This window comes from Fonsecaea erecta (genome assembly GCF_001651985.1).
Source record: "Fonsecaea erecta strain CBS 125763 chromosome Unknown Scaff8, whole genome shotgun sequence".
NCBI lineage: Eukaryota > Fungi > Ascomycota > Eurotiomycetes > Chaetothyriales > Herpotrichiellaceae > Fonsecaea > Fonsecaea erecta.
Window position 1 is genome coordinate 1,519,524 of NW_017387251.1, and position 14,608 is coordinate 1,534,131.

At 54.5% G+C, this 14,608-nt stretch overlaps 7 protein-coding genes across 7 annotated transcripts; 4 read left to right on the forward strand and 3 right to left on the reverse strand.

The window, feature by feature from the left end:
* Window positions 1-194: 194 nt before the first annotated feature.
* AYL99_09208 (hypothetical protein) lies at window positions 195-1,627 on the forward strand (the record flags this gene model as incomplete). The annotated part of the gene is made up of 3 exons (XM_018840715.1): window positions 195-798; window positions 858-1,400; window positions 1,485-1,627. 3 exons carry the CDS (start codon window positions 195-197, stop codon window positions 1,625-1,627), a joined length of 1,290 nt encoding a protein of 429 aa, XP_018690462.1.
* Window positions 1,628-1,844: 217 nt separating this feature from the next.
* Window positions 1,845-3,578, reverse strand: AYL99_09209 (hypothetical protein; the record flags this gene model as incomplete). The annotated part of the gene is made up of 2 exons (XM_018840716.1): window positions 1,845-3,170; window positions 3,303-3,578. The coding sequence occupies 2 exons, from the start codon at window positions 3,576-3,578 to the stop codon at window positions 1,845-1,847; spliced, it is 1,602 nt and encodes a 533-aa protein (XP_018690463.1).
* A 1,050-nt stretch (window positions 3,579-4,628) lies between these two features.
* AYL99_09210 (hypothetical protein) lies at window positions 4,629-5,648 on the forward strand (the record flags this gene model as incomplete). The annotated part of the gene is made up of 1 exon (XM_018840717.1): window positions 4,629-5,648. The coding sequence occupies one exon, from the start codon at window positions 4,629-4,631 to the stop codon at window positions 5,646-5,648; it is 1,020 nt and encodes a 339-aa protein (XP_018690464.1).
* Window positions 5,649-5,855: 207 nt separating this feature from the next.
* Window positions 5,856-6,443, reverse strand: AYL99_09211 (hypothetical protein; the record flags this gene model as incomplete). Its single annotated transcript, XM_018840718.1, has 1 exon — window positions 5,856-6,443. The coding sequence occupies one exon, from the start codon at window positions 6,441-6,443 to the stop codon at window positions 5,856-5,858; it is 588 nt and encodes a 195-aa protein (XP_018690465.1).
* A 964-nt stretch (window positions 6,444-7,407) lies between these two features.
* AYL99_09212 (hypothetical protein) lies at window positions 7,408-8,454 on the reverse strand (the record flags this gene model as incomplete). The annotated part of the gene is made up of 1 exon (XM_018840719.1): window positions 7,408-8,454. One exon carries the CDS (start codon window positions 8,452-8,454, stop codon window positions 7,408-7,410), a length of 1,047 nt encoding a protein of 348 aa, XP_018690466.1.
* A 905-nt stretch (window positions 8,455-9,359) lies between these two features.
* AYL99_09213 (hypothetical protein) lies at window positions 9,360-10,754 on the forward strand (the record flags this gene model as incomplete). The annotated part of the gene is made up of 1 exon (XM_018840720.1): window positions 9,360-10,754. One exon carries the CDS (start codon window positions 9,360-9,362, stop codon window positions 10,752-10,754), a length of 1,395 nt encoding a protein of 464 aa, XP_018690467.1.
* Window positions 10,755-11,228: 474 nt separating this feature from the next.
* On the forward strand, window positions 11,229-14,202 carry AYL99_09214 (hypothetical protein; the record flags this gene model as incomplete). The annotated part of the gene is made up of 2 exons (XM_018840721.1): window positions 11,229-13,991; window positions 14,062-14,202. 2 exons carry the CDS (start codon window positions 11,229-11,231, stop codon window positions 14,200-14,202), a joined length of 2,904 nt encoding a protein of 967 aa, XP_018690468.1.
* Window positions 14,203-14,608: the final 406 nt, after the last annotated feature.

Genomic DNA, 14,608 nt, shown 5'->3' on the forward strand with positions numbered 1-14,608 from the left:
AGCATGTCCTTCGGGTTCAGCCTTGTCAACCATCCACGACCTGCTGCTATCATTTGGCTAGATTGACACGAGATCCATATTTCAATGGGGTCTTCGGCAGACCTATCAAGAGAGAGTGGAACAGATGCCCAAGCTCAGAACCAAGACTGGCTGCCTGACTTGTTAGCACACATCACCCTCTTTCCATGCCCAACATGCCGCTGACAAGAGCAAAGGTCGCCAACGTCGCAAGAAGTGTGACGAGAGCCGTGATCGCTGCAAGAACTGCACGAGGAATGGCCTTGAATGTGCCTGGCTGCCGAGGGACAGGATCAAGGGAACGAAATTTACCGCGCAATAGAAAGAGGTTCCAGGCCTCACAAGGATCTAATGGACTGGAGAGCTGGCCTGACAGGCACTTGTTTGGCGACATTTTAGCAAACAAAGGGCCACGGTCACCCCCAGCACATATTCCCTCCCAGACGCCTCTTCTTCGGCTCTATATCACGCCTCCGAGCACGGAGGAGTCAACATCTACAGCCTTGCTCGCCTCGTTTGTCCATGATTTCTTGCCCCGCCGCATCCGTCCACGCTCCCATGCATATTTCTTTCGTTTCTCCTACACATACGACCTGGCGCCGTGTTATCCGGCACTGCTCAATGCTTGCCTGGCATGTTCGGCTCATGCGATAGGGGTCAAGCTGGGCATTGCGCAGGAGGCTCGAATAAAAGCCGACGACTTCTATGCCAGGTCTATCCGTGCACTTCGGGCCACAATCCAGCATGGCGCATGTGACGGTACCGAGGATTGGCTCGTTTGTACGAGAATCACCGGCCAAACTATAATCCTGCGTCCGCCGCAGTACACGTCGCTGCAGCCGGCCAGGTGTTCCGCGAACGAGCAAGAAGGAAACTGGATGCGACGTCCAGAGGAGGTTGGTACCCGTCGATGAGCGCGCTGACGCGGTCAACCCTCGTCTTTGATCGCATTTTTACCGAGTCCTTCCTATATCATTCCTTGTTGATATCTATTCGGGACAAGAGTCTCTCACCCCTTCAAGATCCGACGCTCCGTCCTGTGTTCGACACTTATTTAGAGCACTGTCAGATCTCAGTGTCGCCGGAGCCGGAGAACTGGCCCATTTTCGGGATGCCCTATCCCCTCGTGCGGCTCTTCTCAGACCTTGTGGCCTCCCTCCACCATTCGCCGACTGCCTTCGGCGTTCAAAACGCATCAGGCCTTCAAGATATTCTGGTTCAGTTAGAGACGTGGGAAAGCGACGCCGCCATGATCCACAATGACGGCTTCCTTCACATCACCCTCTACATATCGGCTGCAAAGCTGTTGGCTTATTGCCACTTGTCTGCCTCTTCGAACTATTACTCCGTTCTCATCCAGCACGAGCTCGAAGACTGCCTGGGTACGCTCGCCAGAATTGATTTTGCCGAATCAGTCACACGCTTTTTCCATTGACCTTTGGCCATCATTGACAGAGTGGTGCGAGATCCTCACGCGTCGCGCCTTGTCCAGCAGAAGCTCGCCGAAATGGCTCTCGGCGATCCATCAGGAAAGAAAGCTTACGACTGGGTCGCTGAGGGATTTGAACAGAAGCTCAATCCGGGACGTTTGCTCACGACGAATCCGTAGAATTGCCACAAGGCCTGTTATGGATCTGCGAACCGCCCTCGGGCAACCTTTCATACGAACTGGTCTATCTTCTGCTGCCTAGTCTGAGGCCGTAATTCATCGTTTCTATATCAAGGCAAGGTTTTCAAAAGGCCCCCTGACCGCTTGAAATTGCCCTGCTTAAGGTGGCAAGCCACTCAAAGTTTCCCCTGATGGAGTTTCCCTCGAAGTCAACGTGTCAGATAGAGCTTGTGGCTCGAAGGCTCACCGCCTCCAAGATCGTTTGTGCCATGGTGAAAACCTTTTCGTCTTCCAGTTTCTGGGCCACAATCTGCAGACTCAAGGGCATGCCATCCACCGCTTCGGCATTGTAAGAGTCCTGCACCTGTGCATCCAAGTCATTTCGGGGAATGTACTCTGCCGGTGCCCGGTCCAGATCTTTGTTCGCTGCCAGTCCGCACGGGAAACTGGTGGATGAGTAGTCGAGGACGTTGAAAAAGGCGGTATACCCCAGGTACCTCAACCCCCCATGTTCGACGGACGCATACGGTGTGGTCGGACACAGAATCCCGTCAATGCCAGACGTCGTCCAACGATCCAAGTACTGCTGACACAGATCGTCACGCGCCTGGTGTATCTGCCACAGTTCGTATACACCCAGCTCCAAGGCATTCGCCCACAGCTGCTGCTCGGGGCGACATGGCCCTTGAGTGGGCTCCAGGTCTTTCCTCAGACTCTTCCCGCCGTCGGCAGAGATCATTTGACGAAACAGCTGCAGGCCGCTCAGGTGCTGCCCCTCGGGCTGCCAATCCACGATCTCATGCCCGGCGGCCCGGAGCTTCTTCACCGTTTGTTCGAGGGCGCATTGGATGGGCGGTGTCGGCGTGACGATGCCATCGGTCCACATGACCCCCAACTTCAGCTTCTCCTTCTTCTGTTCCACCGCACGCCATGGGAAGGGTAGAGACTTGGTGTCCCATTTCCACGGCTCAGCCGCGGCCACGACCTCGGAAAACAAAAGACAGTCTTGCAGCGACCGTGCCAAAGGCCCGATTACGGCTTGAACGGTCTCCAGCCCGGGAAGTCCTGATGCGCACCCCGTTGCTGGGAACCGGCCGGCGCTGGGCTTCAGTGTGAAGATGCCTGTGCACGCCGCCGGGATGCGGAGACTGCCCGCGACGTCGCCGCCAACGCCGAGGGGTGAGCCACCGAAAACGATGAGGGCACTCTCACCTCCGGACGACCCGCCGGCCGTGAGGGTGCGATTCAATGGATTCAGCGTCCGCCCCGTCACATTGTTCACGGTTTCGAGCATCATCATGGCCGTGGGCACGTTCGTCTTCACATACAGCACGGCACCGGCATTAAGCAGAATGTCGACCACCGCGGCGTTGTGTTCTGCCGGCTTGCCGACACGCGAGGTGAATCCGATACTGGAGTCGACGCCGGCAAAGTCGAAGCAGTCCTTGATGGATACTGGCAGCCCTTGGAAAGGCCCGATGGGCTGGCCCGTTTGCCGGAGGTGCTCGTCACGGGACTTGGCTGTCGCGAGGGCGACCTCGAACTGGTTTCCGACAGACAATTAACCTGTAGCGATCGAGTCAGATCATAATCCGCGTGCGTGACGTGTGTGTGTGTGTGTGTGTGTGTGTGTTGGTGGGTGGGTGTATCTATCAGAACTGCCTGACTGACTGACCAGCTGGTGTGCCGCTGGCGCTCTCTTAAAAAACGCCCGCGTAACTTCTTCCGAGCTCCATTCCCCCTTCGCCAGCCTTCTCATGAGGTCTGTGGCCGACGACCTGGTGATTTCAAGCTCCTGGTTGGTGAACCACCCCGACTTCTCTGGGAACTCGAGCACATTCAATTGAGAATTCGGAGGCTTGATGTGTGCCGGGAAGAGCCATTTCTGGGGAATTGAATCGAGCAGCCTCTGGCGCTTGGAAGCCCTGATCTCTTCCCACTGTCTTGACATCGCACCCAGTCGATGGTACGGAATTCGTTATTGGACTCGGTGGTGGGGTTTTCTGGATCGCGCAACAGTTCGCGAAACATTCGATGATGTGATGCTGTATAGAGAGCGAGATTCTTTCTTCAGCCTTCACTCTCCACTCTCCACTCGCCCTTTTTGTAGCGCGATTGAATGCCTGAGCCAATATTCATCGAGAATGTTGGCCTGAGACTCGCCGGTGGCCATGATACCCTGCTTACTGATCGACACACGGCCAACAAACGACAAATTCACCTCTCAACTTTTCCTCTAGCTTCCTCGGCTTGACAAAATCAAATGGCAGTGTCCCATTCACGAATACCCTTGGTTACAGAGTAGAATAGAAGAAAAGGCTGGCATAAACGTATGCAAAGTTGATTGGGCCAATCAGAGTAGTTAGCGCGTCGGTCCCACCCACCGAGCTGGTGTGTGGCCAATCACATTCACTGACATGGGGGTGAGGGCCAATCAAAGTGATTAACGCGCTGGGCCTAGCCGTGCTTGGATCTATATCAATGCTCGAGCGCCCAATGCGCGTCCCCTGTGATGACTACATACGGACTGTTCTATCAGTAAACTTGTCTTGTGTCTATCGGTCCGAGGTCCCGAATCAACTTGGTGATGTAGGATGATCCAGTATGGTTGAGTAATCGACGTTATTTGCACGTCAGAGAAAGCTTCTTGGGCAACCTGCTGGGAAGGGATGATTAAAACCCTCATCTGCTAGCTGCGGTATACGTGCTCTGTGACATGCGCCGTCGCTTGGTCAGCCAGCAATGGTGCTCCTGTATATATTTCAGGGACAGCTCCCGAAGAAGATGGAAGCTCGAGGGGGACATCAGCTCGGCTGAAGAAGACTACAAATGTCATTGACCCATGGCTAACAACAACATCGCAGCATCGTTTTCAAACGCGAGGGTTCGTTGTACTAGGGGGCACAGGCGCTCAGGGCCGATCGGTCGTCAAAGGTGAGTGTTGCGCGCAAGATGGAAGGGGTCCCAGGAGCCTCAGACGCATTGCCAAAAACTGATGGTGATGGTGGTCCATGTAGCTCTTGCCCAGGGATCCAATTGTCAAGTCTCAGTCCTGACGCGAGACACCTCATCGTCTTCAAGCCACGCCTTGCAGTCCGCATTCCCGACCGTCAAGCTTCTGCAGGGCTCGTACACCACCGGGGCCGGTCTGCGTACCGCTCTCGCCGACCAGGACGTGGTCTACTTCAACATCGACAGCTTCAGTGTCGGCGAGCCGTTCGAGTATTTCTGGACCTTTCGCGCCTACGAGATTGCGGTCCAGAGTAACGTCAAGTGGTTAATTTACGCTGGCACGGGTCCGGTCGACAAGTTTGTCGCCCATGGCTTCGCCGAAGAATATCGCAACAGCCACAACCTGGTGGCGGGACGGCTGACCGGCTGGCTCACCGCACAGCCCTTGGACCGGCTCGCCTGGTCGATCATCATCGGCGGGGTGTATGCCGAGATGTTGAATCGATTGTTGAAGCCCGTCCCGCGCGGGGACGGATACGTGTTCCAGTTGCCGCTGCACAAGGAATCGGTCATGCCGCTGGTTCCCCTGGACAACTACGGTGAGACGGTCAAGTGGGCACTGGAGCACCCACGCGAGAGCGTTGGGAGACTCGTCTCCGCCAGCCCGTTCCAGGTGACCTTTGACCAAGTGGCCGAGGCGCTGGAGCAATACACCGGCAAGAAGACGGAGTTCCAGCCCGTGACGCTGGCCGCGTGGATGGAGCACGTCTCCGCGAGCATCGACCCCGAGGCCAGATTGCCGCGGAACGCGGCGTCGGACGACACGACGGCCTTTACATTTCGCACATCGTTTGGTGCGCGGTGGAGCATCTGGCGCGACAATCGGGTCCGTGAGACGAAAGGAGATGGTTCTCCGCAGCAGCAACAGCAACAGCAGCAGTGGGCAGAGGTGCCCCCGGGGTTGTCCAAATACGAGACGTTGCAGGAGTGGATGGTGGGCGTCGAGTATAATCCGGCTCACTTCTCAACGAGCTTCAAGGGCAAATCAAATTATGAGGAGGGAGTTTGACCACTCGTAGGGTCGGAGCTCAAGCTGTCCTACTCCTCCTAAATCTACAAGGCTCAGACGATTGTTTGTTTTGTTTTGGTTTGCATTCGCCAGGGTATATGATTCAAAGATGAGATACTGTAGCTGGCTATACGGCACCAGTTTCCTCGACCGCCAGTTTCCCTGGAAAGAAAAGGAGAGGAATGCGTCGACTACGTCACGATAATGCTATGACCCCTCCGTCGGCACAGGGACATTGAACCCGTTGAGATTGACCGACACCAGAGCATACAGTGACACCAAGAAGATCAACTCGGTCAGCAGGCTCTGACCGAGCACCTGGACGCCCTGGTTGTAGAGATCGTCCGGCAGGGGACCTCCCACCACCAATGCCTTCGCGATGTTGTAGACCAGAACCTCATCCGTCGACAGACCCGGAGGCAACTCGCCGCGGGACAGGGCAGCGACCTGGTCCTCGGCGAAGTAGTGGCGCGAGAGGCCCGAATGGGCGTAGACCTCGTAGGCGGCGCGGTAGTGCGAGCCGACGGTCAGGATGGCGACCTGGCGCAGCGGCTCGGGCAGTCTGGCGTTGCGGAACATGACCTTGCTCAGGTGCCACATGGCCCCGCCGACCACGGGCTCATGTACCCACGCGTTCCAGGGGCCCAGCAGGGCACCCCGCTCGTCGCGCGTGATGAACGACTGCTTGTCGTCCAGCGTCTTGACGATGTTGGACACCACGTCGTCGTACAGCTCCCGCTGCGCTGGGGCCAGCTGCTCCGGGGGGATTGGTTGCAGGCGCATTCGTGAAGTCATGTTTTTTTTTCACTATTCTGGGTTGGTTGCTTGACAAAGTCTTCCAAGTTTGTAATCTAGTGACGAGTCAGAGAAGTGTCGATTTGTCGCCCGGATGTTGGGATGGGCTGCTGAAAGCCAGGGTATTTTCCCGTTCTTGTGGCCCTCGGGTCTGACACGTCACCGCACAGGGCAAACTCGCAGATTTCTAGGCCTTTTGATGGAGATGGATGATCAGCCAACGCTTTCCCAATGCCGAAGATGTGCCTTTATAACACCTTTCCTCGTGATTGTTGCGCGTTTTCTTCACGGTCCTTTCCCGTTCCGTTCTCTTCCCGCCCTGCCTTTCTCATTGTTTCCTAATTACCTTCTGACAGAGATTTCCACGCACGGGCGGAACTATCGGAGGAGGGGTTATCCGACTTCAATTCGCGATGCTAGACTGTTACGGTGCCGCCATCAGCGAACAAAGACGAGAGTCACCCACGCTATGATGTAAGCAGTGTCGTGTTATTAGACCAAGCTGGATGCAAGGCCCCTCGCCACGAAGAGGGAGGGGAGGTGGCGCCACTTTATGTCCTTCCTTTTCACGAGCTTCAGCTTGCGCCGACAGGAGAGGGATTTGATGGATGCTGTTTGCTAGGAACCAAGTACATAAGTATCCACAAATGCCAAGCCCGCGCTAGGCGTTAAGAAGTGGGGCCGGCTAACAAACCCTCCGAGGCTAGGCGTTAAATCGGCACTATCGCTTGTTTGGCTTTGCCGCTATTACTCTCCGCGCATGAAAGACTGACTAATAGCTCCGGGCCGAACCCCCGGCCACAGACAGCGGATCTGAAACGAGGGATTATGGGTGCTGGAACAGGAATTCCGACGGAAGGGGATTGAGACGAAGAGTTTCTAGACAGCAGAACGACATGGAGAACAAATGCACAGGACGCCTCGCAGCAGAAAGTCGATATGGTCAACTCAGTCGAGACTCCATTTAGAACTTCAGCACCGCTTTTCCAAAGTTCCGTCCCGAGAACAGAGCCAATAGGCCGTCAACTGCATGGTCAATCCCCTCGCACTCCCAGGTGATCACCTTGAGCGTCCCGTCTTTGATCCACCGCTGCACATTGGTCTGGTGCTCTGCATGATACTTGTCCCCGAAACCGTGGTCAAAGACAACGAACCCACGCACGGTGAGTCTCCTCCGCAGAATCAGACTGTAGTTGTAGAGAGGGTGTCGCTCGCCTGGTTTGGCATTGTATTCAGAGATCAGACCGCAGACGATAACCCGTCCATGCTCCTTCATCGCGTCCAGGGCGGCTTGGAGATGTGTGCCGCCCACATTCTCGTAGTCGATGTCGATGCCGTCGGGGGCCAATCGCTTCAGGGCGTCGGAGGGTTGCTCCTTCTTGTAGTTAAACCCCGCGTCGAAGCCGAGCTCGTTGATGATGAAATCGAGCTTGTCGTCCGAGCCCACGCTGCCAATCACCCTCAGTCCCGCCCGTTTAGCCAGCTGTCCCACCATGCTACCCACCGAGCCGCTGGCGGCAGAGATGAAAATGGTCTCGCCTTTCTTAGGTTGGCCGATCTCGTAGAAGGACGAATACGCCGTCAATCCTGACATCCCGAGGGCCCCCAGAAACACGCGGGTATCCTCCAGCCCCAAAGGGTTTTCCAGGTGCTGGATCTTGTCGAGCTCCGCTCCACTGAGGGCGACGTATTGCTGGATGGGGAGCTCCCCAACGATCTGATCTCCTGGCTGGTATTTGGGGTGGTTCGGTTGGAGAACCTTAGCAATGCACTGGGTCACTAGCGGCTTATTCAGCTCAAAGGCCGTGGCGTTCGATTTGACGTGCGCCGGGCGCATGCGTCCTTTCATGTAAGGATCAAAGCTTGCATACTCTGCCTGCAGCAAAACACCCCCGGCCGGGGCAGGGGAGGTCCCATCGTAGTCGGCAATGGTTTCGATGGTCAAATCTTTGCCTGCCACGGGGAGTCCTTCAGGGATTTGTCTGAAGACCATGGCCTTGTTAACTCCCATGTTGACAGTGTATTGGCAAGGCGGATCCGTTCAATCAATAAAATGAGAGCGACAGTTCGTGGATTTTGGCAGAGTGTGGGAGAAGGAGGGGAACAGGAGAGTGATTCTAGAGTTTGCAAGCATCGCAGCCAGCTAATGAATCCTGCTCTTTTTGTAGTAAGGGACTTTTCCTCTTTATGATTGAAAAGCTTCAAAGACAAGGACTGACGATCTCATCATACCATGTCTAGCACCATCTCTCCCGTCACACGAGACGGGTATGGACCTCGCCCTGCGGAAATAATCCTCCTCCTCCTGCTGCAAGAGAGCATTCTAGTGACGTGACGTCGTAAGCATGGCCGAAGAAATTTCGAGTCCGTGGTCCTGAGCACAGCAAAGAGCCCAAACTCACGACACAGGAAGGATTCATCGGTCTCCGGGTTCTCATGATTGGCTTCGTAAATTGGTCTAGCTCCTCCGCTATCGCCGCGGCGATGCATAAAACGTCTTCCGGTGGAACCGTTTGGCTCCTCTGCTCGAAACACTGCATTAGGAAACCAGCCCCACTGCCGCAAGAGAACAAGAGCCAGAGTGCGTGCTGTTCAGATCGATTCATAGGTCGTGCATCATCCGTTGAGTTGCCTGACATGACATCTCTGATCGAGAAAAAAAAAATGACGCGGAGTTTCCAGATCGAACGAGCTATTCGTAAGCAGAGTCTCTTCCGAAGCAGCACCTGGGATGTTGTTGATCCAGTCCCTTGGTTATATATAGGCTGCGCAGGGATCGATTCACTAATGTGCTCTGCAGAGTGCGTCAAGTTAGCAATATAGACAGCAATCCTCCCATCCAAAAAAAAGCATCTGTCCACGCATCTGCAGCTTCCACGGGAAAACACCCATTGAATCCAATTGCCGTGCAGAAAAATGTCAAGCCATTTAACCGTGTATCAGACGATCAACCCAGCCAATGGGGAGCTGATCAAGACCTTTCCGACGACCACAGATGCAGAAGTGTTCGCCGCCCTCGACACGGCCCATGAGGTCTACCAGAAAGACTGGAGACGCCGATCCGTGGCTGAGCGGTGCAAGATCATGGGCAAGGCTGCCGCACTGATGCGCGAGCGCAAACAAGAGCTGGCAGAGCTCGCTGTGCTGGAAATGGGGAAACTCATTGGCGGCATGCTGGGTGAGGTCGAGTTCTCTGCTGCTATTCTGGACTATTACGCCCAAAACGGGGAGAAATTCCTACAGACCATTGATCTGCCTGGTGTTCCTGGCGGGTACATTGCCTCGGAGCCCATTGGGGTGATTCTGGCCATTGAACCATGGAATTTCCCTTACTACCAGGTTGCTCGAGTAGCTGGTCCTCAGCTCGTTGCCGGCAACCCAGTCATACTCAAACACGCAGCGAGCGTGCCACAGTGCGCCCTCGCCCTCGAGAAGATATTCCTTGACGCCGGAGCACCAACTGGTGTGTACACGAACCTATTCTGCTCCATTCCCCAAGTCAACGCCCTCATCGCCGACTTCCGCATTCGGGGCGTAACCCTTACCGGCAGTGAACGCGCGGGCGCATCGGTGGCTGAACAGGCCGGTCGCCATCTCAAAAAGGTCGTCCTGGAACTGGGAGGTTCAGATCCACTCATCGTCTTGGAGGATGCACCGCTCGATCAAGCGATCGACGTCGCAGCCGCGGGTCGCATGATGTGTATGGGTCAAGCTTGTGCCTCCATCAAGCGATATATCATTGTGGGTAAGGAGCGAGGCCAGGAGTTCCTCGAGGGAGTCAAGGCAAAGTTTGAAGTAATGAAGCCTGGTGACCCAAAGGATCCAGCAACGACTCTTGGTCCGCTGGTCTCCGAACCCGCCGTCGAGAACCTCCTGACTCTCATCAACGAGGCCAAAGCTGCCGGTGCCACAGTGGTCCTGGGTGGAAAGCGTATCGACCGTCCGGGCAACTACCTAGAGCCTACACTTATCACGAACGTGTCTCCAGACAACCCGCTATTCACGAAGGAGGCTTTTGGTCCTGTGGCTACTCTGTACGTCGTCGACACCGAGGCGGAGGCTATCGAACTCGCCAACGCCACAACATTTGGTTTGGGTTCATCGGTATTTTCCTCCAACGTGGAGCATGCAAAGAAAGTTGCGGCAGAGATCGAGGCCGGTATGGTCTTTATCAATTCGGCCGTCAATTCTGGTCCAGGTGTGCCGTTTGGTGGTGTGAAGAATTCTGGGTTTGGACGAGAGCTGAGCGAGCTCGGGATCCAAGAGTTTTTGAACAAGAAGCTGATCCGGGTTCATGAGAAGTGGCTGTAAGCAAACAAGGCTGCTCGCTTTCGAAGTCGGGCAGAGGACAGGGAGAAGATACCTGTAATTCATGCAACCATTTTCCATGTGGTTGCCAAACAAATCTACCCGTTTGGTAGAAATGCAATAAATCTCATGCTAACAATGATTTCGCCTCCACGTCGACTCTACACAGAGGGAGTGCAAGCGGACTGCCCCGTGCGAGCCGTGAAAATTAACTGTCGGAAACAGAAGTCGTAGTTGGACTAAATGGGCAGAGGGGCGACGTATAATATATAATATATAATATTTGTCGTGTTGAAGCTGGCATATAAGATGCCTTTGCTCCCCCGTAATAAAGTGCGACGCGCGACGCGCGACGCGCTTTTGACGCGTTCCTGCGGCACCAATTAATTCCCCACGTAAGGAGACATTTCCACCGTCCTATCTACCCTTGGACTTTCAGGTCACTCCTTCAACCACCAAACCCTCACCATCGCAACAATGGCGACTCTAGTTGACTCGATTCTCAATTCAGACGCCTTTGGCGCAGCGCCTTCCTCACCGCGACGGAGTCAGAACGGCTTTCCCTCCTCTTCCAGACCGCGCCCCTTGCTCTCCGAGAGCAATGGCATACCCTCCGAAGCCGATGTCTTTCCCGACGATGAAGTTGTCGGCGCAGCTCGCGGTCGGCCGCGGAATCCGCTAGATCGCAACGTCTCACAGGTTACGGACAAGGCAGGTGAAAAAGTACAACAAGCCTTTGAAGACTTTCTCGAGTCCCATATCGAAGAACCCCCCTCATCAGGAGCGCCTCCCTCGAGCGAATTGAGAACAGACAAATACTACATCAATCAGATCCACGGCTTGCGAGAATTTCAGCTCTCGACGCTCTACGTGGATTTCCGCCACCTGCTATCTTATAAAGAAGGCCCTATTTTGGCAGATGCGATCGCAAACCAATTCTATCGGTTTCATCCATTCTTACTCAGAGGACTACACAATCTTTTGGCTAAATATGAGCCAGTCTACTTCAAAGATCACCGCCAGATGACCAGCAATGCTTCGCAGGCAGGTACATCGATGGCGGGCAACGCGACCAGCGTAGGGAGCAGTCAGGGTGACAAACCACTGAATCCACAGACGGACAAACTCTTCGCGCTGGCATTTTACAACCTCCCCCTAGTGTCTCGAGTACGGCAGCTGCGAACAGATCAAATTGGCAGATTACTTTCTATCTCGGGTACCGTGACGAGAACTTCAGAAGTACGTCCCGAGCTGGCCCTCGGGACCTTCATCTGCGAAGCGTGCAACACCACCGTGCCAAATGTTGAACAGACATTCAAATATACAGAGCCCACCGTGTGCCCCAACCTCACTTGTGGCAACAAGATCGCATGGCGGTTGGACATCAGAAATAGCACGTTTGTCGATTGGCAGAAATGTCGAATCCAGGAGAACAGTTCTGAGATCCCCACCGGAAGCATGCCACGCACAATGGATGTCATTCTCCGAGGAGAGCAAGTCGAGCGGACGAAGCCTGGTGAGAAGTGTGTCTTCACAGGCACTCTGATTGTCGTGCCCGATGTTTCCCAGCTTGGAATTCCCGGCGTAAAACCCGAGGCCTCAAAGGACAATCGAAATTTTCGAGGTGCAGATGCTGGTGGCGCAGGAGTATCAGGCTTGAAAGCACTGGGTGTTCGAGATCTGACTTACCGGATGGCATTTTTGGCCGGTTTCTCGAGCCCTGACACCACGACAGCAGGTCAATCAGCGAGTCAACTGAACGGTCAATCAACCAACATCCTAAACTCTCTCCACCAGATTGATCTCTTTGATCAATACGACAGTGGCACAAAGGCTCAAGAGGCATACCTGGAAACTCTGACACAAGCCGAGATCGATGACCTGAAGTATATGGTGCATTCCGACAAGATCTACAGCAGACTTGTTCAGAGCCTCGCACCCATGGTTTATGGCCATGAAATAGTGAAGAAAGGTCTTCTGTTGCAACTCTTGGGCGGCGTGTCAAAAATGACACCGGAAGGAATGCCGCTCCGAGGCGACATCAACATTTGCATCGTTGGTGACCCGTCAACTTCCAAATCCCAATTTCTCAAGTACATCGCTTCTTTCCTCCCTCGGGCCGTTTACACGTCAGGAAAAGCGTCCAGTGCAGCAGGTCTGACAGCCGCGGTGGTCAAAGACGAAGAGACTGGCGAACACACCATTGAAGCGGGGGCGCTCATGCTCTCTGACTCCGGCACCTGCTGTATTGACGAATTCGACAAGATGGACTTGACCGACCAGGTGGCCATTCACGAAGCCATGGAACAGCAAACCATTTCCATCGCCAAAGCGGGCATCCATGCTACATTGAACGCACGCACAAGTATTCTGGCTGCCGCAAACCCCATCGGCGGTCGCTATAATCGCAAGGCGACTCTCAGGTCAAACATCAACATGTCAGCGCCCATCATGTCTCGCTTCGACCTTTTCTTCATCATTCTCGATGAATGCAACGAGACGATAGACCGTCACTTGGCCGACCACATCGTCAACCTGCACATGCTGAAAGATGAATTCGTACAACCCGAATTCTCCACGGAACAGCTTCAACGTTATATCAGATTCGCCCGCACCTTCAAACCTGTCTTCCTGCCCGAAGCAAAGAAGCTCTTGGTAGAGAAGTACAAAGAGCTGAGAGCAAATGACACCGGTGGCGTGGTGGGGAAGAATTCGTACAGAATTACGGTCAGACAGTTGGAGAGTCTGATCAGACTGAGCGAAGCAATTGCCAAAGCGAATTGTGTGGAAGAAATAACGGAAGTCATGGTATATGAAGCGTTTGATCTGCTTCGTCAGTCGATCATTAGCGTCGAGAAAGACGATGTCGACGTCGAAGACGATGAAGAGGAAACCCCGGACCGAGGAGATGACGCCGAGCGTCAGCGAGACGGAGATAGTCCCATGGCTGATGGTGACAATGACCACCAGGGTGAGGCCAACTCCAGAGCTCGTGGCGCGTCTGCAACCCCTGCTGCAGCTCCACGACACACCACGAAAATCACCTTCGAGAAATACAACACCATTCAAACCATGCTGGCGACGCGTATACGAGACGAGGAAGACCGTACCGGGGAGGGTCCCGAGCGTGACGCATTGTTGTTGTGGTACCTGGAGCAGATCGAGGATCAGCTGGGAAGTGAAGAAGACGTGGAGCGCGAGAGGGGCCTGGCAAGGAAAGTGCTGAAGAAGATGGTCAAGGTACGCTATCACTCCCTCTTTGACCTGGGTATACGTTTCTCGAAGACTTAACTGACTTTGTGGTCTACAGGATAACATCATCATCGCGATCCGCGGAGAAGGCCTCGTTGAAGCGGACGAAGGCGACGCGGGGGAGCCTTCGACAACAAACCAGAACCAGCGACTAATTTACGGTCTGCACCCGAACTGCGGCATCTTCGACGACGAATGAAGCAGAAGCTGGCCGCGAGGACCAGACGGCTCGGGCGTTACACGCACATCCTGTTCTGGACCAATCATCCGGCTATACACAAGTATAGCTCTATCTCGTACGTCGAAGACTATGGGGATATGACGTGCCACGCCTGGACGAAATACATATCCATCGTCGCATGCCGAGGTCAAGGCATGCATGCAACCATGTTTGTGAAGGGTCGGCATTGGGACCGGGTTTCAAGACGCATTGATGAATTGATTGACTGACTGACTGATTGAACGCGAGGGAATATGCGGTAGGACATCCTAGATGGCAGACTGGCTGCACAGAATGTATTATTTTGCCTGGCCCTCGGCGAGGAGCAGACGGGTATTAAACTGCTGGTCCCTTTTTTGATACAGAAAGTATTTTGACATGACAT